This window comes from Candida orthopsilosis, assembly GCF_000315875.1.
Source record: "Candida orthopsilosis Co 90-125, chromosome 2 draft sequence".
NCBI classification, from domain to species: domain Eukaryota; kingdom Fungi; phylum Ascomycota; class Pichiomycetes; order Serinales; family Debaryomycetaceae; genus Lodderomyces; species Lodderomyces orthopsilosis.
In genome coordinates, this window is record NC_018295.1 from 717,130 (window position 1) to 742,365 (window position 25,236).

Here is a 25,236-nt window from a genome sequence, read left to right on the forward strand (position 1 = left end):
ATGTAAGAAAACCAACGTATGTAATAGCACAGTACAATGATCACTAATTCTCCAAGATACCTCCACCGAACCGTTTTTTTGGTGTGAACGAAATGGGGTATTTTATATCCAATATCATATTCTGAATCAATGAAAAGAACTGCAAGGATATCCAATATAATACCAAGGCAGCTGGTGCATGTATTGAAATCGCCATCATGAAAACAGTAGACATTCTTGAAAAATTGGCAACTGCATCAGTCAAATTGGGGTGATACTTTAATCTCTGTGTCAATCTAGATAGTTTCAAAGTGCGGAAGGTCCACTCAACATTACAAAGTGAAATGACTACCAAGATCAAGGGGAAAACGTGCATTGGATCGGCAACTGCTAGATCTTGAAACCATAAGCAACCTTCGACATATAATGAGGGATCTAAAGCCTTGTTGTGTAGGTTACCCAAAGATGACCATCCATTCAAATCTCTCAGTGTCAATGACACTATAATCCAAAGTGGGATGTGAAATATAGGCAATATAAAATTCTTCTTTATTTGAACATTATTCTTTTTAAATAGCTCTTTTTGACGTTTTCGGGTCTCTTTTGTACTAAGAAACAATATCTGTTCATATGACATGTTCGCTAATGGAGCTTGAACAGCTTTAACTGCTTCATCTGTACCGGGCACTTGTTGCAATTTTTTCGCTTTTTGAACTCTCTCTGCTAAATTCATCTTCAAAATAGGGTTTAGGGCACTAACAATCGGTTTCAAAATGGTCTGTTTCTGAATCCTCTTACGTTGAATTACAGCTAATTGTAATGCCCAAACTGATCTTAGGGCGAATGTGGTGATAGGAATTAGCGCCCACAATAGTAAACCACTTGTTTCGTTTAGACTCTCAAATGCATGAGTAAATGTATTGACAATTGCATTATGGTCTATAGAATACTGTCATATTGGAATTAAGAGCCACTCATAAGGTGGTTTCAAACGCAATTTTACTTGGTAACCTCGTAAGTAGACATGAAATGATGCTTCTTGGGGCTTTTGAAAACTTGACAGCCAATAACCCACTCTAACCCAAAAAAATTTGAAACACAAAGAATTTCCACAATCGACAAAATTATGACCATTTTCGAATCAGCAAAGCCTAGAACAGTATAAACTCTCATTACCACCTGCACATCATTGGCTATTGATTCAACAACATAGACAATGCCACGTTTAGAAGATGCCGAGATTAAAAAGTATTGGCAAATATTCCAAGGGTTGAAACCAGTCGACAACAAACTATCCGGTGATAGTGTTGCTCCAGTTTTGAAAAATTCACGATTACCACAACAACAATTATCAGCAATTTGGGACCTTAGTGATATAGACAATGATGGAAGTTTAGATTTTGAGGAGTTTTGTATAACTATGAGATTGATTTTTGATTTAGTGAATGGATCAATTCCTGAAGTTCCTGATCAATTACCATCTTGGTTGATTCCATCATCAAAAGCGGCCTTGATTCAAGCTAATCAAGCAGTGAGTCAAGGTAGAAATGTTGGGTTAGATTATGAGGATGATGAGGATGGGTTAAGTGATGATTTCGATTGGTATATATCCCCCAGTGACAAATCAACGTATGAAACGATATATCAATCAAAAAATGATCAATTTGGCAGAATAAGATTTGATTCGTTGAATTCGTTATATTCAACTTTAAAAAATGTACCATCGAGTGACATATCATCTGCGTGGAACTTGGTTAATCCTAAATCGTTTGAAACTATAGATAAAGACCAAACATTGGTGTTTTTGCATATATTGAACCAAAGGGAGAATGGCAAACGTGTGCCTCGTGGTGTGCCTGCTAGCTTAAGAGCAACATTTTCAAAGGAGATACCTAACTATGATTTGAGTGCACAGGCGAAACCACTTGAAACGACAAAGACACAAGCTTCGAAACGTTCATTTGCGGAGAGTTATTTGAATAAACTAGGACATGGAAGTAATGGCAATACTGAAAAGGGAACTGATTTTTCGGCTACTGAAGGAACTGACTGGGAAGAAGTGAGGTTAAAGAGAGAGTTGGCTGATTTGGAGAGATTGCTTTCCGATGTTCAAAATAGATCTAAAGCTGATGAAAAGGAATCTGAAGAGCAAAGATTGATAAAGTATGAGTTCGAACAATTGTTAAAGTACAAACAAGACCAGTATAATAGACAACAATCAGGCAACAAGGATGAAGATTTACTGAAGGTGGAAAACGATATCAAAGACCTTGAAACACAAGCTGAGTCTTTACAAGAATACTTAGATTCACGAAATCAAGAATTGGCCAAATTGAACCAAGAGATAGCAGCACTACAACGTTAAGAAAAAAGTTACAGGTTCAGTGTTTTTTGTATGTAATCTCCTTTCTAATAGAGACTTTACTTCTTTTCTTCCTTGTTCTCTGGTTCTGGTTCTGGAGTTGGTAGTTTAAAGTTTTCTGGAGTAAAATCTTGTCCATCACCAACTGGTTCCCAAACAGATGAACCAACAGTGAAATTTCTCCAAGCTTGGGTCAATTCCAATGGTTCATATACAACTCTCTTTTTTTCTTCATCGTATCTGACCTCAGTATAACCAGTAGTTGGGAAATCTTTTCTTAATGGATGACCTTCGAAACCATAATCAGTCATGATTCTTCTTAAATCTGGGTGGCCGGTGAAGAAAACACCAAACAAGTCATAAGTTTCTCTTTCGAACCAATTGGCACCATTGAACAAAGGTGTAACTGAAGGAACAGGGCTGGTTTCGCTGGCATAAGTCTTCACTCTTATTCTTGAATTGTGTCTAACTGACAACAAGTTATAAACAACATCAAATCTATTAGTTCTTGAAGGGTAATCAGCAGCAGTGACATCCATACATGCTTTAAATTGGGCTGAAGTGTGATATTTTAAAAATGACATGACTGGTCTTAATGCAGATGGAGCAACATAAATTGTCAATTCATCCTTCCATACAGAAAACTGTTGAACGAATTTAGGTAAGCATGCCATGATATAAGTACCAAACTTGTGTAATTCTTCAATTTGTACTTTATATCTTTCAGTTGGGTTTATTAAGGGAACATAAATTTCAGGTTCTTCTTTTCTTGGTAATGTTTTGAGATCTACAAGGTCTTCTTCATGAGCAATGTATCTCACGGTGGACTGAGTGAATGACCTGATTGGCAAGGATTTAGGGGTGATGAATTTTGGTGCCCTTTGAACCGTTCTTTTAAGTATTGACGATGGAATCATATTTGGTAAGACACTTTTGTTGTGAAAAGAGGTTGAATAAATAATATATGTACAGATGGTACAGATGTAATATGAATGGTCGGTAGCTGTAGTAATGAGTGAGTATCCACAAGTGATGAGTGTTGTGTGAGATCTTCTTGATTGGTTGTGTAGAGTTTATATATCGAAATTTTTTTTTTTTACTGGTACGCAAAAATGGTCTCAATGACTGACGGTTGATGGAGCACCATGGAGCCAATTACTTATCAGTAAGAAGTTGATGTTGTGAAAGAGGGTTTTCCCATGAGGGGGAACGACTTGGGTTGATTTCATGTAGAGATATAATTACATTTACAGGCTGGTTTTGTTATAGCGTAGCTATAAGCTATACTTACAATATCTTTACGTGTATTTGAAATATTTGTAAGTCAAATTTGAAGAAATACAATTGGGTGAAACGAGAAAGAGAAAATTCGTTTGCAACAAAAAATGAAAGTCGTGTATATGGTAACAAAATTGTAAGTTTTGAAGTTGAAAGTACCCAGTTCGAAACTGGCACCCCAATGCTTATTGGATGCATATAGGAAGTCAAGTAAACCTTCATGAGCATACCTCAAGGCAATATATGTAATGTAGATCCCAAACGCAAAAAAAATGGTAAATCTCTTTGTAAAGCGTGTCATCTTTATGCAAGGACAATGCTAATCTTCTCTGTATTGTTAAATTTGACAAATGTACTATCCGAAGATAGTACGAACAAATTGAATTTTGGGACCAATACATCTCTAAGAATGTAATCACATGACATATAATTAGGATATTCATCACGTGATACTTTAAACCACCATACGTTCGCTTTATTGTACAAGACATAGTCAACGACGAATTAGTGGTGGTGTTAGCACAATAAAGGTGCCTCGAATAAATAAGATGGGGCATTTCTTTTAGCAATCACATCCGTCACACGATATAACATTGATGAAGCTGTTTCCAAATTAACTAACGAGTGTCTCATCCAACTACCAACAGTACTCAAAGATGAGTTGAAGATAATGTCTCTGTCGATATTAGCTTCAACAGCTGCAAACTTGGTGTACCTAAACTGTCAAAGTGAAAACCAATCGTTTTTCTCTCGCTTTTTCGCATTTTCCACATCGGCAAAAAACATTCAAAAGAATTGTTCAGCAAGCAAAAGGAACAAAACTATACCCGAAACGCAACAATGGTACGAGGTATGGCATCTTCATGGCGACATCCAACATTGTCGTCAACGGTACCACAATTATCCACAATTGCCACTCGTCGTCATATATCAATCAACCACAAATCAATACCACAAGATTCAACTTCGTCATCACAATCACCTGATGAAACTAATGCATTGAACAAGACAATTACCGATTCGGAAAACATTGGTGGTCGAGTGACTCAATTGAAACCGTATCAGACTTTAGAAACCGCTAAATTAGAAACTTTAGGTACACCACCTACGATCTTGTCGATTCATTCACCACCTTCTGTCCCTATTTATTTACGTCGTGGGTCATTGTTATCGATATATGGATTGAAATCAAGCAACAACAACAACACCAACAGTAGTAGCAGCAGCAGCAGCAACACCCCTGCTACTGGTAGTGTCAATATTGACGATGGACCTATAATTCGAAACACGATAGAGTACCCGCACTGGTGGAAACAGTTAATCCTCACTGGTAAATTTCAAAGTTTTCAAAAATTGATTTCAACAATTCCCATATCTTTATTAATCAGTAGTCATAACAAATCATCAGCCAAAGCAACAACTGATTCATCATTTGTGAATTTGGTACTTGATGGACTGAATGATTGGGCAATTTTAAACAAGGATGCAATTCAAGTCTACACGGGAAATTCATTATCCATAAGTGTTCACAGTATACCACGTTATATATCCAAGAAATTAACCAAGCAATTGGGTACGGCCACTACTAGTGATACTGCTACTAGTGGTACTAGAGGGCTTGGCTCTGTATTTGGATTAGGTAAAGGTACTGCTCGAGTTGAGACTGGATTACGAGGTTTATGGAATAGAGGATACACTTTGCTTAGTGGTAGGGGACAAGTTGGACTCGTGGGGAATGGGGGCATTTATCAATTGGATGTTGGTGAACAAGAAGAAGTTTTGATTAATAAACGAGCCATATTGGCAATCACGGTGAATGGACCTTTTGATTTGGAAAACTGTGTGATTAAAGATACATCAACTGTTTCATCACAACAGAGTTTACCTCCTTCATCATCATCACTGTTGCAACTAAATGCAAAATCTAAGAAACAGGTAACAAACAAGGCAATTGCACACCCACAATCACCCCCTACATCATCGACTATAGCATATCACCAACTCAAACACTACTGGTCTCGAGCTTCCCAATGGACCAAATCGCTCATAAAATACTTATATCAAACTTATCACAATTTACAAACAAAATGGACCACCTACACACTAGGAACAAGTGACTTTGTTAAAATCATTGGACCCAGAAATATACTCATTCAATCTAGTTACAATATACCCAAGCAAAGACAACAAATACAACAGAAACTGCAGCTGCATCTGCTTTCAAACAGTCATAGTGACTCAGTGACCCCGTTCACTGACTCCGAGAAGAACCCACAAGACTACTTGAGTTATGTCACTATTGATCCCAAAAAGGGAGCTGTTTTCTCCAACACTCCAAATTTCAAACAAACGGTTGATGAAATTGAACGCAAACTGAATTGAATGGTTCGTTTACCAAAGAAGGACAGGCGAGAGAAAATGTGTATACGTGTATAGACTTAGACTCACTAGTCTTAATAAAAGTATCTCATTAAATATAACTTGTAACATTAAAAAAAGTAATACAAAATCCTCAAATATAGAACTAAAAACTAAACCATAAATAAAACTCAACTTGCAACTGATCAATAATCTTTCCAGTTTTGAACTTTTCTGATTAAAGGATCATCAGAAGGTGGCATAGCAGGAGATTGATGATGTTGAGGTGCTGGCGACGATATTGGGCCATTATCACTGGAGTACAACTCTGATTTAAGTATTTGGGAAATTGGTGGTAATTGTGGCTTATTCATAACTCCATTACCCCCATTCGAGCCAGGAGTTGACATGTACTTTTTATCCCGATTATTGTCAAAATATTGTGAAGTTGCATTATTTTGCACTTGATGTTGTAAACATACACTACTCATTTTCCGTTGTGATCTCCGCTTTCTCTTTTTGGCGGCTGGTTGTGAACTTTTATTTCTTGTGAGTTTGTTATTTCCCTCGTCAGTATCATCTAGTTCATCTTCCATTGATTCATCTTCATCTTTGATACCATCGTCCTCTTCGGGTTCTCCTCCTTCTTCCACTTTATGTTCCATGATCGGTGATTGTTGTGGATCAATTAAACTGCGTAAATTACTCTTTGGCAAATTTGTTGAACTAGTTGAAGTACTGGTTCCTCCATTAGATCCAAGTAAACTGACATTACTATTATTATTATTATTATTAAAACTCAATGGAGCAAATTTACCACTTCCAGGAACAGAATTCGATCTTGTTGATTCTTCACTTGAATTACCAGAATCACGATGTAAAGATATCAAACTTGATGAATCCTTGGAGTCACTGCTGAGTGAGCTGGCACTGTTTGAAGTACCACTGTTGTTGCTTGTTTGTCCACTATCATCAGAATTTTCACCGCTTGCCTTCGAATTTCCCGATAACGCACTGCCCACATCATCACCATCATTGCTGGAGGAGCATCTTTCCGAGCCAGAACTGGTGTCACCTTCAATTCCCTTCCCTGGTGATGGACTTTGTGAATAATTGGTTGTTGGTGGGTACTCACCTGATGAGGATACCGCGCCTCTTGATGGATTGAACCTGCTTGTGAACTTGTCACTATCCAGCAGCAGCTCTTCCTTACTTGCAAAAGCTGATGAGTCATTTGGCGAAGAGTTCAACCCTCCAAAAGCAGTAATTGAGTTACGGTTGTAATTTGATTCAATAGCGGATCCGTTTGATACACGTGGTGGTGGCGGTGGCGGTGGCGGTGGTGGTGGCAGCGTGGACGTTCCTCCAATTGCACCCCGGGAGTAGGAAAATTTACTTGAAGGATATAGTCTAGGCGGTGGTAATGTTACGGGAAGGCCAGCCGGTGGCGAATAATAACGATGATGATACTGTTGTTTTGACTCTTTAGTATGATATGTAGGTGTTACTTGTCTACACACACTAGAGTTTTCCAAAGGTGTACCACTATGTTGAGCGCTCAATGGTGAAATGAGGTCAGTGCGCCGATTTGGATCTCCTTGATAGTTAAAATTTTGCAAATTGGGAGTAGAGCTTGAATGGCGAGTCACGTCTCTATTTTCAGGGTACGAAGGTGACTGATTTTGGGGAAACTGAGACTGAATTGGAGTTGATGATTCTGAGATTGGAGCAACCAGTGCTAAGGGAGGCAAGTTTGGTTTGTATGATACTGGCGGGCTGCCGTGATATGGAGCATTGTTGTTAAGTGTTACTCGTGTATGCCTCGCTTGTGTTGGCGGTGGATCACCGCCTTCTTCTGGTCCTGGTGTTCCTGATAATGGCACGTTATGCAGCTGATGACCACCATTATACCATAAATTTGAAGACCCTGGTGATGGTGAAGATACAACATAATACTTTGACATCACTTTGGCAATAGCTTTACCTAAATCATTCCAATTGAACACTTTTAAATCTTTTTCAATATTTCTTGGACGAGGGTTCTCCATACTCATGATTAAACTGAAAAATTCCCGATCATTCTTGTTTGACCTTGATACAGTGGTTGGTTTCAAACTCTGCAAGTTTCTCCTAATACGATTCTTTTCCTCAATACCGAAGCTTTGATGAACCAAATATTCAAGTAACAAAATGATATCAACTGAGGTACAAATAAATTTCTTTTTTTCTTTCCAATAAATGCAAGAAATAACAGCCTGTGTAACACCATAATCAACAGCTTTGATAGCTTCGAAGTTTATCATTTGCATAGTATTGTTGCTATTCTCCCCATGCAGAACATCAAATTTAACTAATCTTCGACCTGCCTTCATTTCATCCTCTGTCCAGTTCTCCATCATTGTATTCAAGTTCTTGATGAATTTGAGATTGACAGAATGGTTTGGATTCAAATGATGCAGAAACTGACGAACAAATTGTGAATTTGATTGTGATTGTTGTCCCATATGGTACAGCAGTGAATCAAATCTGTTATTGGAGGTATATTGTGAAGGTAAGCTGTTTTTCTCTGTATCCCGAGCATCATATTGTTGTTGCTGTTGCTGTTGCTGTTGCTGTTGCTGTTGCTGCTGTTGCTGCTCTTTTAGTTGTTGTTGTTGGTGATTTGCAGGTAAGGGTAACGTTGGTTTTGGTTGGCTCAAGGGATAACCATTGATGTGAGAATGTGGTACATGGTTAAATGCAGCGTCAGCTCCACCCCCGTATTGATGTAATGTGTCATGATGTATATTATTTCCCAGACTCTGGCTTCTATTGTGACTCAACATTTGGAAATGAGGACTAGCTCTCAGAGTGAAGCTATTGTGTTCAATATGGTCACTATAATGGTTATTAGGGCTTTGATTATGATGATAGATGTTATTCACAGATGAATGTGGAGGTTTAGATTGACAACTATTCATAGCAGAAGTAATTGGCGGTGGTAAAGACATGAGCGGATGTTGCGGTGGTTGTGGAATAGGTGTAGCATGTAATGCAGATGGGGGTGATTGATATAAACCCTGATGGAAATTCCCACTACTGGGTGTTCCTAATTTTATATTGGCAGCAATATCAGAAGTTGTCCTATAATGACTTTTCAAAGCATTGGCATCAGTAGCGTAAGGGTAGTTGTTGTTGTTGCTGTTGTTACCGTAGTTATTGGTGTTTGTGTTGTCATTGCCTTCGCTTGCATTGGTAGTATATCCGTTGTATTCCCCCATAACAAGAACTAATAAAGTACAAACTAATGTACTGTAGTCAAATGAGTTGAATTAGTGATGAAGAAGCAATTAGTTGGTCTCACTTCCGCGTTGTAGGTAGTAATAGGTAATGGGTGGTTGCTCTGAGTTAGCCGTATTTGATGCCTATCATGTGCTAAATGAATTACGTATATGTAGTTTAGGAGCCTTGTTGTGTATCTAGTAACAGTAAATAATAGCAGTATGTAGATAAATTACCTTCTCTGCAATATCAAATATCTATTAAATAGTTGTAGGAGCAAAGTTCACGTAATAGAAATCTGCCTCTTTTAAGACATTACGTGCTTCTTATATACCATTTGTATATGAACTTTTTTTCTTCTTTCATATTTTATATTTTATTTTATTTTTATCTTATTTTATTTTATTTTTCAAGAGTTGAAGTCCGTTACACAAAACGCAACAGAAAAGACAAATAGTGAAAAAGAAAGAATTCAAATGACATCAACAAAAAAGGAACAAAAGAACAAAAGAACAAAACTCAAAGCCAATTTCAATTCAGACGAATAGCAACTATAACTAAGTTAACCTTATAGATATAGACACATATAATGTATACCTGGTTGGTTACTTGGTTATTGCTATAGTCAGAGCATGTGTTTATGTGTACTTTCTGTTACTGGCAACGGAGTTCAGTTTTTTTTAATTCCTGGGGCACAGCAAAAAACAAAAAAGAACAAAAGAAAAAGAAAAGAAGAGAACTAGCCCATAAGGAAAAAATTTTACAACACTGATCTAATGTTCTGTTGATGCTTATGCTCGATCTGTTAACTCAGCTACTCTTTCTTTGTATATAGTATATTGGCATTGCAATCCACATCTTTGATAGCGAGCAGTAGTTACACTATTTGTACCTCGTCCTTTCGTTTGATGGAAAATTCTTCATTTGAGACAAAATTGAGACAAAATTTGAGACAACACATCTCACATAAAATAAAATAAATAAAAATAAATATGTGCGAAATCCGCTGCCCTCGCAAAAAAAAAAAAAATAAAAAATAAAACATCGTTCCCTCAACAATAACAGAAGAGAAATATAATACTGCCATTCTACACTACCTTTCTCACTCTTTATTGAACTGAATTCTTTAGACCAATAAAAAAGTAACTAGATGAATTAGTATATTAAGTTAACTCTCCCCCCTACCGGGTTAAGGCAGTGTTAAGACAAAGACTTAGAATGGTTGTATGTATGTGTTCTCGCTTTGCTGTGTTGTCTCAGACACACACCCACACACATACTACTCGTTAACAATTTTTACTTCTGTGTTAACTTACAAACACAAATTGTCAAATGTCAAAAAAAGCAGGACAAGACAAACAACAATTTCAAGCTCGTCACTCTTAGCCAGCTTTAAGATATTGTGCATGTATTAGTCTTTCATCTTTATTCTTCTTACTATTTTTTTTTTCTAGGTTGAGTATGCTGTATATAGAGAGTCATCTTACATACGAAAATTAATGCAGAAAAAAACAATGTGTGCGTTGTGCTAACGGAGTTCCGATAACTATGCTCCCAATGCAGATCTACCACCTTGTATTCTTCATGTGATTAATGTTGAATCTTAGTGAATAGGTGGTTATTGATACTCCCTATATTAAACGCAAAGAAAAAGGACTTGGGTTATGTCACTTTAAGAGCTATTTGTTTATTGTACCAAAAATATTCATACTTTACCACTCTCTCTTTCTGTGTATATCTATTTACGAAGAAGATCTAATGGTGAACACTCTTTTGACTTTAAATAGCAATTGATTGTAGTTATCTTACTGGTTATAAAATGGAGTTATCAAACATGTAAACTTAAATCTATGTTCTATACGGATGAGCATAACAAAAATAAATTTTTTTGTTTTGGTGTTGAAGTTCTGAGGATTCAAACTAAAATATTACAACGGATTTCAGACATTACACAAACACTAAAAGAAAGATTTACAATAAAAAATTAAAAAAATACTAAAAACCCCTTATAGATATTTACTTGGAAACTAAAACAAACTAAAAAACACCCATGTCTTGACTAACTACTACTATACCAATGAAATTCTCTTCGAAATATGTATCGAACGCATATACTGTACACAATGCAAGCATATTAAGTCTCTACGCATACGGAATACCATTGCACTGTCATTACTAGTTATTGTTTTTCTCCTTTATTTGTGAAACACCTCTTCAAGCTTTTGTTCAGTTATTACGTTTCAATACGTCATATTTCAACAACATGTCAATATCTTACTTTCTGTATAGTTTACACGGTTTTGCATTGTTTCAAATTTAGGCTTTTTAGCTGCTGTTAAGCAATTCTAAAATAATATTGCTACCATGTAATCTATACCTACTTACCCGGCACTCGGTCTGGCCAAAAATAAAAATATCTACAGATTTTGCAAATTCAGCTGAATTTTTAATCAAACCCATTAAAAACTGTACAGACTCACCATGCTGGTAAAGCTTCCAGACCTGCTCCAATTAAGATCGTGGGGTTATAAAGTCTTGGGTAAAGATTTATGACTCGTTGAACTTACAATCGATAAGTAGATGTAATAAGTTTGTCTTATGTTTATTGTTCTTGGTACCCCACTCATCAATAACAACATTTCCCTCGAAAGTGGTTTGAAGCCTATTGGTATGTCCATTTTGGACTCAAAGAGTGATTAACAAGCTCCATCTAATGATTAGATTTTTACCTTTGGCAATCTTTAATCTAAGATTACGGCTATTTTATCAAGTTTTTGTTGCAAAAAATCAACAAACCAAAAAAGGTATAGAAACCCCAATTAACGCACAATCAATATTTTGTGAAAATAACGTATTTCTCAAAACATTTGCACTTCATCACTAAAAAAACAAAAAAAATGAACGATGCGGGAATCGAACCCACGGCAATTGCTTGGAAGGCAATTATGTTACCACTACACCAATCGTCCTAATTGTTGGTTTTGGTAGCCATTTCTGGATACCAGTGTTTGCAAAAATAAGTCACGTTTAATGTAATGTCGTGGGTAGTTTTCGGGGACAATCACAGGGCAATTAGACCGTTGCGCTTGTCCCGGCCACCTGAAACCGTCGAGAAAAAAACTATTGACCTCATCTGCTTTTGTGAAAGAGTGTGATTTTTTGATTTGCACTGAAATGGATTGTTTAATATCCAGTTATTTCAGTTGTTGGAATTTGGTCCTTACTTCAGAACTCTTCTTTGATTTGTCAATCACATTGACTTTGCAATTTTCCAGAGTTGAATTATAAAAGATAAACCTTCTATACAGTTTACAGATATCTCCCAATAATGGGTTTTAACACAACACAACGAATTGAAATTCTTACATTAGAATAGATTTGCTATTTATAGCAAAATTTAAGATCTTTACGACTCAAGCAAACAACCAATTCCAACCAGTTTATCCCCGCTCGAGATTACTTTATTGTGAAGTTCAAGTCAAGTCCTCCCTCTATTAACCAGCACACGTGCTTCAAACAGGAACATCACAAAATCTGAAATGGTGAGTCTTTCATCAACTAGTATTCAATATGACATTATGAGAAAAACGTTCCAAACAGTTAACGATATTTCAATGGAAAAAGCAATCATGAAAGTAAACGGAGGTACTGGCCCTTCACTTGATATAAAGCACTGCGTAATCAAGAATGATCTATTCTAAGTTATATAGAATATCCTTGATTCATTCACAGTTGATCGGTTTTAGTAGTTATTATCGTTGCCAGACAACCACAAAACTTTTACAAAAGTCTATAGAAAAGTCAAAGGTATCCAAAGTTTGAGCTTGTTGTAGCTCGAGGCAAATTTCTAAAATGGTTTGAGGCCAACAACAAACAGATAGGAAATGAATTTTCAAATTGTATGTTATATATTGACAATTCCGACTGGCAGATTCTGGTACAACACGGAGAAATATGTGCCATATCAGGCCACACGACTGTTAATTGCCCTTACAAAGCTTGCTATTGATGGATCATTCACACAAATCACATAATCGAGGTGATAATGTGGCTGCACTTTACCCAAAGACATCGTAACTTTCTTGTACCAAACACAATGTAAGTCCGTTGATATTTGGTAATTGATAGAAAACATCTCCGTTAAATGATGAAAACTTCTTCTGAAAATTGATTCTAAAAAGGACTTTGGGAATTTAACTCGGTCGAGGAATTCAAACGGCCCGGTACCACCTAAACAAGCACGCCGTGCAACTCAATGATTACTCCGGGCCCACAGTGATACCCTAGCTGCCTTTATCAAAAAACATTAAATTTGAATATTTGCTCATGAGAGAAAATTTGAAAATCAAAATACCTCCGCAAAGCTTACCTTTGCAACTGTGTGTTTGTGGTGATTTCGACCGTTTTGGGATAGGTGTGCTGAATTTTTTTCAAAAAGAAACCCCATAAAAGACTCCAATAAACAAAGAAACTGTGTTATCTATGTCATAAGGTCCAGAGCTTCAACTTAGTTCTTCTTACTATATCCACGCGTCTTGTAATTTCTCAGTGGTCTCTTTCTATATTTAAATTCGATTCTTTCCTCATCGGAAAAATGCGATAAAGATCAAAACACCATCATCCCCACTTACATAGTGCATTAACTTTAAACATGGACTTTCTATTTGATCTACCGACGCATTTACCAAATGAAACACCTGATACATCCACTGCCGAAACTACAGAGCTACAGCCACCAACAACTAGCGAGAACGTACAAGATCCAGAAGACACACAAATTCATGATTCACCATCCACCGATGCCACCACCACCAATAAGATAGTAGCAATACCAGGAACCAATATAACATTACAAACAGAAGAAGACATTGCTAAGTGGATAGAAGAGAGAAAGAAAAACTGGCCCACTAGAGCCAATGTTGAACGTAAACAACAGCTCAAGGAAGAAAAACGAAAACTACAACAATCCAATCAACAAAATACGAGGCAAAAACGCTCAATGGAGGATGAAACCACCCTGGATAATAAACGAAATAAAACCGTTTGTCGGTTTTTTCAACAATATGGAAAATGCAAATATGGAAACAAATGTAAAAATATTCATGAGACACCCAATCTTCGAGACGACCCTAACCCAATTGCAACTAAATTCAACAATAGCTTAACTCATTACAAGAGACAATTGAATGGTGTTACTTTTCTTGTACCAAAATTATATTCAAATCGAACTGAAAATACAGCAATGTCCAAATCGTCACTTTTCAAGCATTTAATCACTCAAGATCAGATGAAGAACGAAAATAGTTTGGTTATTGACTTTATCAGGTATCTCGATGACAAGGGAATGATAGATCGCGATGTTATGAAGAAGAAGGAAGAATAAACCCTATAGCATATATACAATATCTACATTACGATGCTTCCGAAGCTCCTTTTTAAACGTCTATATTCGTCTAAAATCTATCCCTAATAAATACTCTAAGCCAATTTCCCAAATAATATCCCCTTTTAGTACAAATCACCATCATATTTCTTTGTTGCATCTAATAGGATTGTACATTGTTTTCCGATATCAGCCAATTTGCTAATAACAACACCATTACCTTCACCAAACCCATAAATCGAATAAGGAAGTCCAACTTTTTTACAAAAATCAATAACATGGGGCTGTACTCGTCTAAAATTATGACGAGGTAAACGGGGGAACAAATGATGGATAGCTTGGAATTGTAAACCTCCATGTAAGAAATCCAACCATTCAGGGCAATCAACATCCATTGTGGTTCTAAGCTGTCTTGATGGAAATGATTCACTGACCCCTAAGTCTGATGTTGACATTGCAAAGTGGGACAAGGTGATCTGTACATGAACCAACATTGTAGCAACATGACTCACCATTACATAGTTGAATCTATTCCATCCGCCATCAATTGACTTGTAAACCAACACGTAAAAGAACCAATAAAAGAAAAAACTCAACCCCACAAGTTCAAAGTATCTAAACCAAGCTGCTTTACCTCTTCTTGGACCTTGTCCTAATAAAAGGTGTGTCCATGATAATCTGTAAAGATTAAATCTTCCAAAACACAATATGGGATAATAAAGATATTGTTGCAATGGAACCAATGCTTTGGCAAATGCATCAAAATACAAAATCTTTTCATAATATGTTGAATAAACATTATCGAATAATCTCACACTGACAGCGAAAAATGGTAAATGTTGAATGTCAGGATCATGAACTGGATCATTGGTGATTAAATGATGAACATTATGGTTTCTCTTCCACCAGCCCAAACTCAATCCACCGAACCAATCAGCAATAATCATTCCAAAAAGATTATCAAATTGGTAATTGTGAGTGATGGAAACATGTCCAGCATCATGAGCAATGAATGTACCTTGATGCCACGCCATACCCATAAATAAAGCACTGGTAATGAGCCAGTTCAATTTGAAAAATGATAACGAGTACAAGAAAAGTGATCCAATTTTGATAACTTCTCTCACATACGCCCAGTAATCACATTGGTAAAAGTTATGACTAATGAGAAATTCATGTAGTTTATTATACTCATCTCTTAGATACCTTTGTGTTTTGTAATCTAATGAAGGAACAGACAATATATCTTGCTGAGACAATTGATTATCATAATTTTCCATAAGAAGCTTTGGATCAACAATGGGGGAATGTTGAACTGGAAACAAGACGTCTTTATTTGATTCAGTAACCAATACATTTTGTGGCACCACTGGTTTAACAATCTTGGGATCAGACTCAGTCTGTTGTGTTACGTTCTCCTTTACCGGAATATCATCCAGTTTATCAGAAATCGAGCTAGGTAACGATTGTAAATCCAAATCGGAACCGCTTTCTGACAAATTACCATCCAATTTAGAATCCAAATCACCAGTCTTGATCTCAACATAACGTCCTTTTTCATACACAGCCCCTTGAATAGGTGGTAAGAGATTCTCCCAAACATGATCAATTTCACCAATTTTGAAATTCTTGAACATTTTCAACGTCTTTGGATCATGATAGGCATTCATCTCATCAGTGGCATCTCTTCCCACCATATGATAAACGGCTTTGTCCCCACCTGGATGTCTCGATATCCACGATGTTAAATTTAATACCAGTCTGTCGTAAATCACTATGACCTTCTCCTCAGCTAGGAGGTCAATCACATCGTTCCGTGATAGTATCTTGGGCGTCCTTTGTGATCCCATGATTATCTTGTGAGATTTTGACTGCAATTGAATGTGTCAAAAAAGTGTAAACTTTTGATATGTTTATAGATTTTTTTTTGTTAAATCCGCCAAAAGGGGTTTTGGGTCTAGACACATGGGGAGACGGAAAAAAAAAAAACAACAGGTGATTACGGGTCTATACGAGCAGGGGATTGCACGTGTATACGAGAAGCATGGTAGGTCAGGTTAAACTAGAGCGTGGCGAGAGATTACTTTAGCTGATCGTGTCTAGAATCGCGTGTTTAATGTCTTTAAAGTCTAATAGCATCTATTTAACAACTCATATGCTGCAGGGAGGAAAATAGGTATCAAGTAATTGTCATTGAGATCAGATGTACCTTCAAGTAAACCGGCCAATATAATTGAAACAAACAAGTTCTCCCAATTGGAGACAGGCAAATACTTTTTATTATCAGTATTTATATATTCCACAGCATTGATTGCACTCAATGAGCCAATGATGAATGCCAATGTACCTTGTATCGATTTTTCACTTCCTTTCCATTTAATTGAGCCAAATTTTCTACCAACGACTGATGCTAAGGTATCTCCTACCCCTAAAGTAATAGGCCCGATATACCGTATTATGGTTGTCTTTTCTCCGTGTACAAGATAATCGTAAACCACCGGGGTAGTAACTCCCACAAGCAAATAGATATAAGACAAATTCAATGGTCCTTGTTTGTCTTTCAGATCTTGGAACTTATCAAGCACGTTGTGCAAGTATTTACCTATGAAGCTGACCTGATTAAGTCTGAGAACTTCAACTATTAAAAAGACTATGATCATACCAAGCAATGCAATCAAGGTGAATTGAGTTTCACTGAATAGTATCTCGGGGGAAAACGTCAACGCGAAAATCACATATAGATGCCAAATTTTTCTTCTCACATTCAAACTGAACGAATCGGCAAAGAGGAAAACCAATGGAATTACAACAATTGCCAGACTGATCCAAATCTTCAACAAGTAAATCTTTTCCGCGTCATTCTCAATGTACTCTAGTAACCAGGATAATGCGTTTTTTCCAACAACACAGTCCAATTGGTATATAGTCAAGTAGCAGAAAATACCCCCAAATAATGCAATATTTACCAATCCAGGTAAATACGTATAGATAGGATAAGCAAAGAGTCCAGTAACCACAAAGCTGACTAACAACTTTTGAAATATCTGTAAAGGTAATGCTTGATTCACTAAACCATGGTTGAATAATATATTCACAAGTAACAAGCATATAAGTTGTATCTCCGACTTCTTCAAAGAACGTTTGCCTTCAGCCACACCCTCATCCTCCAGATTGTGAATATTGGCATCATTGATATAATTTAACGCAAAACTGAGGAAAAAATGTGCTGCAGCAATCTGAATAAACTGAAAAGTATCCAAGGTAGCTTTTGAGTCTTCTTTATAAATTTCAAAGAAGATCACACTTGAAATCAAGTTGAAAATAGCATTCATTTGATCAACAATGAAATAATTGAGAGCACAGTTGACAATAATCCAATTACGATCGAAATGCACAATACCAATCAATGATGGTAACAAGACACAATAAAAGTAATTGAAATCGGGTACGTGGAGTTTGTCCAGTTTGCTCTTGACTATACTAAGTACAGTACACGCAACTATCCCAATACCACTAAAGCAAATCATTGGTAGTGTCAGTTTTAAATGATCAAATTTGTCTTGTCTCAAATAAATCAATTGCATGAAAAACCCAATGAGGAGCAATTGCACCCCCTTTAAGAGATTGACATGTTCGTTCAAGAAATCTTGAAACTTGTAAAGGTAATTAAATGGGAACCCAGCGTTATCGATATCATCTTGGGCATTGCCCAAGGGTTCCTTATCGGGGTTGACCTCAGCTACTTTCTTCTTCTTGTCCTCCTCTTCAAGAAGCGCTGGATCGGCATTTTTGAATATCGATGCAGTCGACCTCAATGTTATATCCTCCTTGGCTGAGGACTTTTTGGATCCATTTCTAGTTCTCGCCATAGCTTTCACTGCGATTGAGCACAATGAGATAAAAAATTGGCATTTACGAGATTCAATTTTTTTCTTTTTATTGTCCAATTGGAGATCTCACTGTATGCAGTATCTACCTTGCAACCTCATACTCAGCTGTTCTACATCTACACCCTACAAATGCTCTTCCAACACGTTTGAAGTAGCGTTATAGTACACATGTCATATTTTACTCATATCTAGCTCTACCTCCTTCATTACAAGGAGTATCTAAAGCCTTTATTTTCAAAATCGGTCATACCCATAAACCCATTCAAAACTGCTTGCTCTGCTTGCTCTTGAGTTTGTTTACCCAACTCCTTATCTCTCAAACTGTTTCTTCTCATGTACACCAATCTAATTAAGATTGCCAAAGCCATTATTCCGCAATAACTTGTTAACATTCCCATAATACCTGATCTATACTTTGGTGCTTGATCGGCATAAAAGATATTAGCTCCGGTGATATTTCCTGCAGCATACATCAAGAACCACAACCCGTTTGCTGTAGTCTTTTTTGAACTTCCCGAAACATTGGCATTTAACAAAATCCAACACATAATAATTGGACCCCCAATGATATACTGTAGGAATGAACACCCAACCAAATCCCACCTTTTCTCCAAAGGTATTGTCTGAATACCAATCAATCCACCTAACGGAGCTATGCAAAACACGAATAACACAATACATCTAGTATTTCTAACCTTAAGTGCAATGACACCACCCACAAGTACGAATACCAACTCAATTGCACCTAATGGCAATTGCAATGCTGTAGTTTCGATACCTGTGAAACCAAACCCTCTAATTAATGCTGAAATAAAATTTGACGATCCACCATTGATGACACCACTTGCCAATCCAATGGCACCCAACATCAACACGGTAGTATCCTTCATCGCTTCAAATGCTTGATGCTTTTGGAATTTTTGATCCTTGACACCTTGGTTATTCTTAGCAATATTTTTAATCAAAATAGATTTCTCCTGCGCCGACAAAAACTTGGCTGCTTGTGGTGAGTCAGGACAGACAGAACCAAAAGAAGATAATTGACCATACAAAGTTGATCAATCAATAACAAGGAAAATCAATTGCCATTGAGTAACTGTGGAATTTTGAACGTGTCCCAATCCGAAAGCCAATAATGCACCCAACATGGTTGCAATACCATTGAAAGATAAAAACAAACACATTCGAATAGGCTGTTGCTGAATGGTGTAAAATGAACCACAAATCATCATACATGAAGGACTGATGCCTGCCTCAAACATACCCAACAAGAACCTAATGACCAATGCACCAGGGTAATTTTTCAACCCAACATGACCAATCAAAATAATTGACCATGAAAACAACATAAACGAGGTATATTTAGCCACTGGTAATTTTTGGATGATGTAGTTTCCTGGATAGGCCCAAAATAAATACCCAAAATTGAAAACTGCAGCAACCCATGAATACCTTTGTCCTTCTAAGCCTAAATCTTCAATAAGGGTGTAAGCAGATGCATAATTTAATGACAATTTATCTAAAAACTGGAGCATATAGGTGAAACATAACAATGGAACAATTCGATAATCTAATTTTCGTACAATCTTTTTGTACATTTCAGCATCCTCTTCTTCAGAAACATCTTGAGCTTTTTCATAAAGCTCTAACCCAGTCTTGTTGATTGAACTGATGTGTCCCTCCGGAATAGCTTCCAAAAGGTGATGACCATGATCTTTTTCAAGATCGTCGCTTATTTTATCCGACAAACTCATCTTTGGTTAGCTTTAGTCTTGGAGGTTAAGCGAAGTCAAACGTGAGTGAATCCGAAATCATTTAAATATGAAATGAAGCTTACCTGGGAAATTGTCGAATGGAATTAAAGCTCCGAAATTTCCAAATGCATTGTGAAAAATGAAAGCACATGATCAAATTATCCCCAACTGAAGCGCCCGGGACCAAATCAACCAATAATATAATAAGGTATGCTTCAATAATGGAGTTTGGTTTCCGATTCATTAATATGTCCACTCGTACAATAACAACTTGAGATCATTCCACAGTATTTTTATCATTTTCTTGTATCCTTTCTCCGAAATAAAACCTCCACTCCAGTTTCAAAAAGCCATTTTAGGTGTACCTTGAAGTTAATCCTCTCCACAATTGTATAATTTATCGTTTCAAATTGTTTTCTTGTGCATGTCGAATTATGCTGTTTACTGCATTTTGGGGCTGTTCACGTGCGCATAATTCCTATTTTGTCCAATCTCAAAATATGGAACCACCTATGAATGAATCCTCTTGGCAATCAACCACTCATCAGTCCATTAGAGCCGGGGTTATCCCAAAGTGTTATCAACTATCGTATGTCGTATAACGGTACTCATATGTATTGTTCGTTTTATCTCAAATTTCTTGCAGCCATTTATACGAATGTCGAATCTCCTTGACAATTTTTAGGGTAAACTCACAGTATTGATCACAGTATTATATGTGAAGACAAAACTGCTTAAACCACCACCTGCATTTTTGACTCGTTGTTCCGTGTTTCAATCAATATGAACTTGTGGGTGATTTGTTGACTGAGTAAAGATTTGGTTGTAACAAATTTGTTAGTTACGCGTCTGGTTGTCAAATTTTCTCAAACAAAAACAAAAAAATTACAAACACAAACAGATCAACTTTCTTACAACCAACACTGACAAATGCACATCAAAAAGATAACCATACAAGGCTTTAAAACTTACAAGAATGCTACTGTCGTTGACGATTTGAGCCCCAATTGTAATGTCGTTGTTGGTAGAAATGGATCAGGTAAATCAAACTTTTTTGCTGCAATCCGATTTGTGCTTAGTGACGCGTACACACATATGACAAGAGAAGAAAGGCAAGCACTAATACACGATGGATCAGGAACTGTTATGTCCGCTTATGTTGAAATTGTCTTTGATAATACTGATGGACGTTTCCCTATTGCCAAATCTGAGATTTTAATTAGAAGAACGATTGGGATGAAGAAGGATGATTATTCATTGGATGGGAAATCAGCTACAAGATCAGATATAATGAATTTATTGGAAAGTGCTGGATTCTCAAGGTCAAATCCGTATTATATTGTACCACAAGGAAGGATCACTAGTTTAACCAACTCAAAGGATCATGAAAGATTGACATTGTTGAAAGAGGTTAGTGGTGCTACAGTTTTCGAAAGCAAATTGAAAGAGTCAGTGAAGGAGATGAACCAGTCTACTTTGAAACGACAGAGAATAGATGAGGCATTGGATAGTATAAACGAGAAAATTAGTGATTTACAGATTGAGAGTGACGATTTGAAGGAGTTTCAGTCATTGGAGAAACAAAAGAAAGTGTTGGAGTACAATATATTCGATAGAGAGTTTAACGAATTGAATGAGTCAATTAGTGAGTTAGAGGAAAGACATCAACAATTGATGACTGGTTCTCAAAAGGATTTGAATGAAATGGAACAAAGAGAAAAATTGTGTCTGCAGTTGCAAACATCAATAAATGAGTTGAAAGTATCTTTGAGGGTCTTGTCTTTGGAGAAGGAGCAAACTGATTTAGATTGTAATCAAATGTTGAAGCATATTGCCGAAAAGGAGATAAAAGTCAATGAGTTGAAGGCCAAATTGGACACAGTAGATGACAAGTCTACTGACCTCGATGAGCAAATAGAAACCCACAAATTGCAAATCAAACAACAATTAGATTTGATTGCCAAAGATAAGCCTCAGTTGATTGAGATGCAAAAACGCGAGTCAGAGTTGAAACAACAATTGTCTGAGCTACACTCAAAACAAAGAGCTCTTTACTCCAAACAAAATAGATTTCTGAAGTTCGAAAACAAGGAGAAGCGTGACTCATGGTTGACTACTGAGATTTCCAAGTTGAAAAAACAGGTTAAAGAGAAAGAGCAGGATGTAAAACAAATTTCAAATGAGCTTAAATCTAAAACAAGTGATGGAGACAGTTGCTTAGAGAGGATCCATAAATTGGAGTCGCTTTTGCAGGACGAGAACCACAGTGTTCAAATCACATCCTTAAAGAATAGCATTCAATCACTAAAGTTGAAGATAAATCAATGCGTTGACCAGAGAAAGAGTTTGTGGAGAGATGAAATCCGTTTAAAGAGTGTTTTTGACTCGGTGACTAATGATTTCAATAATGCTTCTGATCTTGTTAATCGAACCATGGACCGTGCTCAAGCTCAAGGGATCGCGGCTGTTAAATGGATTGCCAAAAAGTTGAATCTTGAGAAAAATGTTTATGGAACTGTTGCAGAATTGTTTCATGTGAATGACAAATACAAAGTTGCCACTGAGGTCATTGCAGGAACGTCGTTGTTTCATGTTGTTGTTGACACTGATGCCACTGCTGCATTGCTTATTGAAGAATTGATTAGAACCAAAGCTGGTAGGGTGACCTTTGTACCTTTGAATCGAATTGAGAATACACTGGTGTCGGAATACCCTGATTCACAAGAGAATCAATGTTTGCCATTGATCTCCAAACTCAAGTACAATAATGAAACTGTTGGTAAAGCAATAAACCAGATCTTTGGAAAGGCATTGGTGGTTAATGAATTACAACGAGGAGCAGAACTTTCTCGAAAGTTTAAATTGACGTGTATTACCTTGGATGGTGATAGAGTTGATACCAAGGGAGTTTTGTCTGGTGGTTATCGCGATTATAAAACATCAAGGATTGATGCAATGAAGTTGCAAACGAAAAAGAGAAATGAGTTGACCAAGACCGAAGCCGAAATGAATAAGGTAAGTCAAGAGATTTCCAATATCAATCAAGAAATGACCAACTTGAATAACGAATTGCAGTTGAACATTCGCGATTTGGATAAATTGGAAGGTGCTAAGGAGCCACTTGAGATCGAATTGTCACAGTTGAAGGCAAAGAAGTTTAACATAGATGAGGAAATATCAGTATTGAAATCAAATTTGGAATCATTACAATCGGCAAAGAATATTTTGAGTACTAATTTGAAACAATTTGAAAAAGAATTGAATTCTGATTTTACTCAATCATTGAGCAAGGAGGAGGTTGGACAATTAGAGCTATATAATCTGAAGCTTGCCGAAATTGAACGTGAATTGGATGATGTTGTAACATCAGCATTGGAATTGGATACCAGAATCAGTGGATTGGAGAATGATGCTGAGAGTTTAAAATTGAGCATGAATTTATTAATTCAAGAAAAGCAATCCCTTGGAGATAAATTATTCTTACAACAAGAATACGACGGGCTTAACCAAGAATTGGAATCCTTGCAAATGCAACTCGATACTGCCCAATCACGTAATGACCAAGTTAGCGAAAATTATGATCAAATAATAGAAGAGGTTAACGAGAATGAAAAGAGTTTAGAAAGAGCCAATGAACAACAAATTGCCACATTGAAAAACTTTGAAAAATTCTCCAAATCAGCTACAAAGTTGTTGAATCAAAAACTGATCAAAGAACAAACTAGAGATGAAGTGAATAAGAAAATTAGAGAATTGGGAATGCTACCTGAAGAAGCATTTCAACCAGAGAAGTTTGACAGATTTAATTCCAATGATTTAGTTACTCAATTGAATAAAGTGAATGATCAATTGACAAAGTATTCACATATTAATAAAAAAGCCATGGAACAATATAACCAATTTACAAAGCAACGAGATGAGCTAAATTCAAGAAAGGAAGAATTGGATGAATCAAAGAAATCAATTGAAGAATTGATTGCCAACTTACAACAACAAAAAAAGGAAGCTATAATGAATAGTTTCAAACAAGTTGCTAAAGCATTTCATGAAATCTTTGAGAAATTGGTTCCCCAGGGGGTTGGATATTTGGAATTACAGAAGAAAAGCCTTAGTGATACACAGACTCAAACACAACACCAAAATGAAGATGGGGAGGAAGAAGGTGAAGATGATTCCATAGATAACTACACTGGTGTATCCATCTCAGTATCATTCAATTCGAAAAACGATGAGCAACAAAAAATTGAGCAGTTGTCGGGTGGACAAAAATCTCTATGTGCAATCGCCCTTATTTTTGCCATTCAACATTGTGATCCAGCTCCATTTTACTTATTTGATGAAATTGATTCTAATTTAGATACGCAATATCGTACCTCGGTGGCATCATTAATCAAATCGCTTAGTGCTGATGCTCAATTTATATGTACTACGTTTCGATCAGAATTGTTGTCACTAGCAGGAAACAAGTTTTATGGAGTTGTGTTTAATAATAAAGTTAGTAGTATTGTGGGTATTGACAAGGAAGATGCTATGAATTTTGTTGAAGGGCAGGTGAATAACTAAGATAATGGAGATATATGTAAGCATATAATGGTTTAGAATAGTAGGAGTGTAATAAAGTATCGATGTAGATCTAGAAAGTATGTTTAAGCGTAAAAGGCGTTAGGAGATAGGGATTTAGCAAATTTACGAGACCTTTTTAGCCGCATTGTCACAAAGAAATAATAATTTCATTTACGAAAGTAAATGCTACCATGTTGTTTGTGAGGGGGTTTTATAGTTAATTAGTCATCAAAACAATAGAAAACCTTTACTGCTGATCTTTTAACTAAAAATTGAACGGCTAAGGTGGTACTTTGCAGAAGAGTAATCTATTTGATCTGTAACTGTGACTGATTGGCTATTTACTCTAATGGTCGTGACTCACTGTTTTCGTTTACGGCTTACTAATTCAATGAATATAGGGAGTTA

The 25,236-nt window shown here is 36.5% G+C and overlaps 9 protein-coding genes, 1 non-coding gene and 1 pseudogene across 11 annotated transcripts; 4 read left to right on the forward strand and 7 right to left on the reverse strand. All coding sequences in view use genetic code 12, as the record gives it.

Moving 5' to 3' along the window:
* Positions 1–43: 43 nt before the first annotated feature.
* On the reverse strand, positions 44–712 carry CORT_0B03320 (hypothetical protein; the record flags this gene model as incomplete). The annotated part of the gene is made up of 1 exon (XM_003867431.1): positions 44–712. The coding sequence occupies one exon, from the start codon at positions 710–712 to the stop codon at positions 44–46; it is 669 nt and encodes a 222-aa protein (XP_003867479.1).
* Positions 713–1,195: 483 nt separating this feature from the next.
* On the forward strand, positions 1,196–2,344 carry CORT_0B03330 (End3 protein; the record flags this gene model as incomplete). Its single annotated transcript, XM_003867432.1, has 1 exon — positions 1,196–2,344. The coding sequence occupies one exon, from the start codon at positions 1,196–1,198 to the stop codon at positions 2,342–2,344; it is 1,149 nt and encodes a 382-aa protein (XP_003867480.1).
* A 56-nt stretch (positions 2,345–2,400) lies between these two features.
* Positions 2,401–3,258, reverse strand: CORT_0B03340 (Ali1 NADH-ubiquinone oxidoreductase; the record flags this gene model as incomplete). The annotated part of the gene is made up of 1 exon (XM_003867433.1): positions 2,401–3,258. The coding sequence occupies one exon, from the start codon at positions 3,256–3,258 to the stop codon at positions 2,401–2,403; it is 858 nt and encodes a 285-aa protein (XP_003867481.1).
* A 1,201-nt stretch (positions 3,259–4,459) lies between these two features.
* On the forward strand, positions 4,460–6,001 carry CORT_0B03360 (Aim24 protein; the record flags this gene model as incomplete). The annotated part of the gene is made up of 1 exon (XM_003867434.1): positions 4,460–6,001. One exon carries the CDS (start codon positions 4,460–4,462, stop codon positions 5,999–6,001), a length of 1,542 nt encoding a protein of 513 aa, XP_003867482.1.
* Positions 6,002–6,183: 182 nt separating this feature from the next.
* On the reverse strand, positions 6,184–9,237 carry CORT_0B03370 (hypothetical protein; the record flags this gene model as incomplete). The annotated part of the gene is made up of 1 exon (XM_003867435.1): positions 6,184–9,237. The coding sequence occupies one exon, from the start codon at positions 9,235–9,237 to the stop codon at positions 6,184–6,186; it is 3,054 nt and encodes a 1,017-aa protein (XP_003867483.1).
* A 2,899-nt stretch (positions 9,238–12,136) lies between these two features.
* On the reverse strand, positions 12,137–12,207 carry CORT_0_Gly(TCC)_20. Its single transcript has one exon. It is a non-coding gene (tRNA).
* Positions 12,208–13,889: 1,682 nt separating this feature from the next.
* On the forward strand, positions 13,890–14,621 carry CORT_0B03380 (hypothetical protein; the record flags this gene model as incomplete). Its single annotated transcript, XM_003867436.1, has 1 exon — positions 13,890–14,621. One exon carries the CDS (start codon positions 13,890–13,892, stop codon positions 14,619–14,621), a length of 732 nt encoding a protein of 243 aa, XP_003867484.1.
* Positions 14,622–14,746: 125 nt separating this feature from the next.
* On the reverse strand, positions 14,747–16,471 carry CORT_0B03390 (Sld1 sphingolipid delta-8 desaturase; the record flags this gene model as incomplete). Its single annotated transcript, XM_003867437.1, has 1 exon — positions 14,747–16,471. One exon carries the CDS (start codon positions 16,469–16,471, stop codon positions 14,747–14,749), a length of 1,725 nt encoding a protein of 574 aa, XP_003867485.1.
* Positions 16,472–16,750: 279 nt separating this feature from the next.
* On the reverse strand, positions 16,751–18,490 carry CORT_0B03400 (hypothetical protein; the record flags this gene model as incomplete). Its single annotated transcript, XM_003867438.1, has 1 exon — positions 16,751–18,490. One exon carries the CDS (start codon positions 18,488–18,490, stop codon positions 16,751–16,753), a length of 1,740 nt encoding a protein of 579 aa, XP_003867486.1.
* Positions 18,491–18,717: 227 nt separating this feature from the next.
* Positions 18,718–20,265, reverse strand: CORT_0B03410 (annotated as a pseudogene). Its single transcript has one exon. A coding segment is annotated over exon 1 (1,548 nt).
* A 930-nt stretch (positions 20,266–21,195) lies between these two features.
* On the forward strand, positions 21,196–24,828 carry CORT_0B03420 (Smc3 protein; the record flags this gene model as incomplete). Its single annotated transcript, XM_003867439.1, has 1 exon — positions 21,196–24,828. The coding sequence occupies one exon, from the start codon at positions 21,196–21,198 to the stop codon at positions 24,826–24,828; it is 3,633 nt and encodes a 1,210-aa protein (XP_003867487.1).
* Positions 24,829–25,236: the final 408 nt, after the last annotated feature.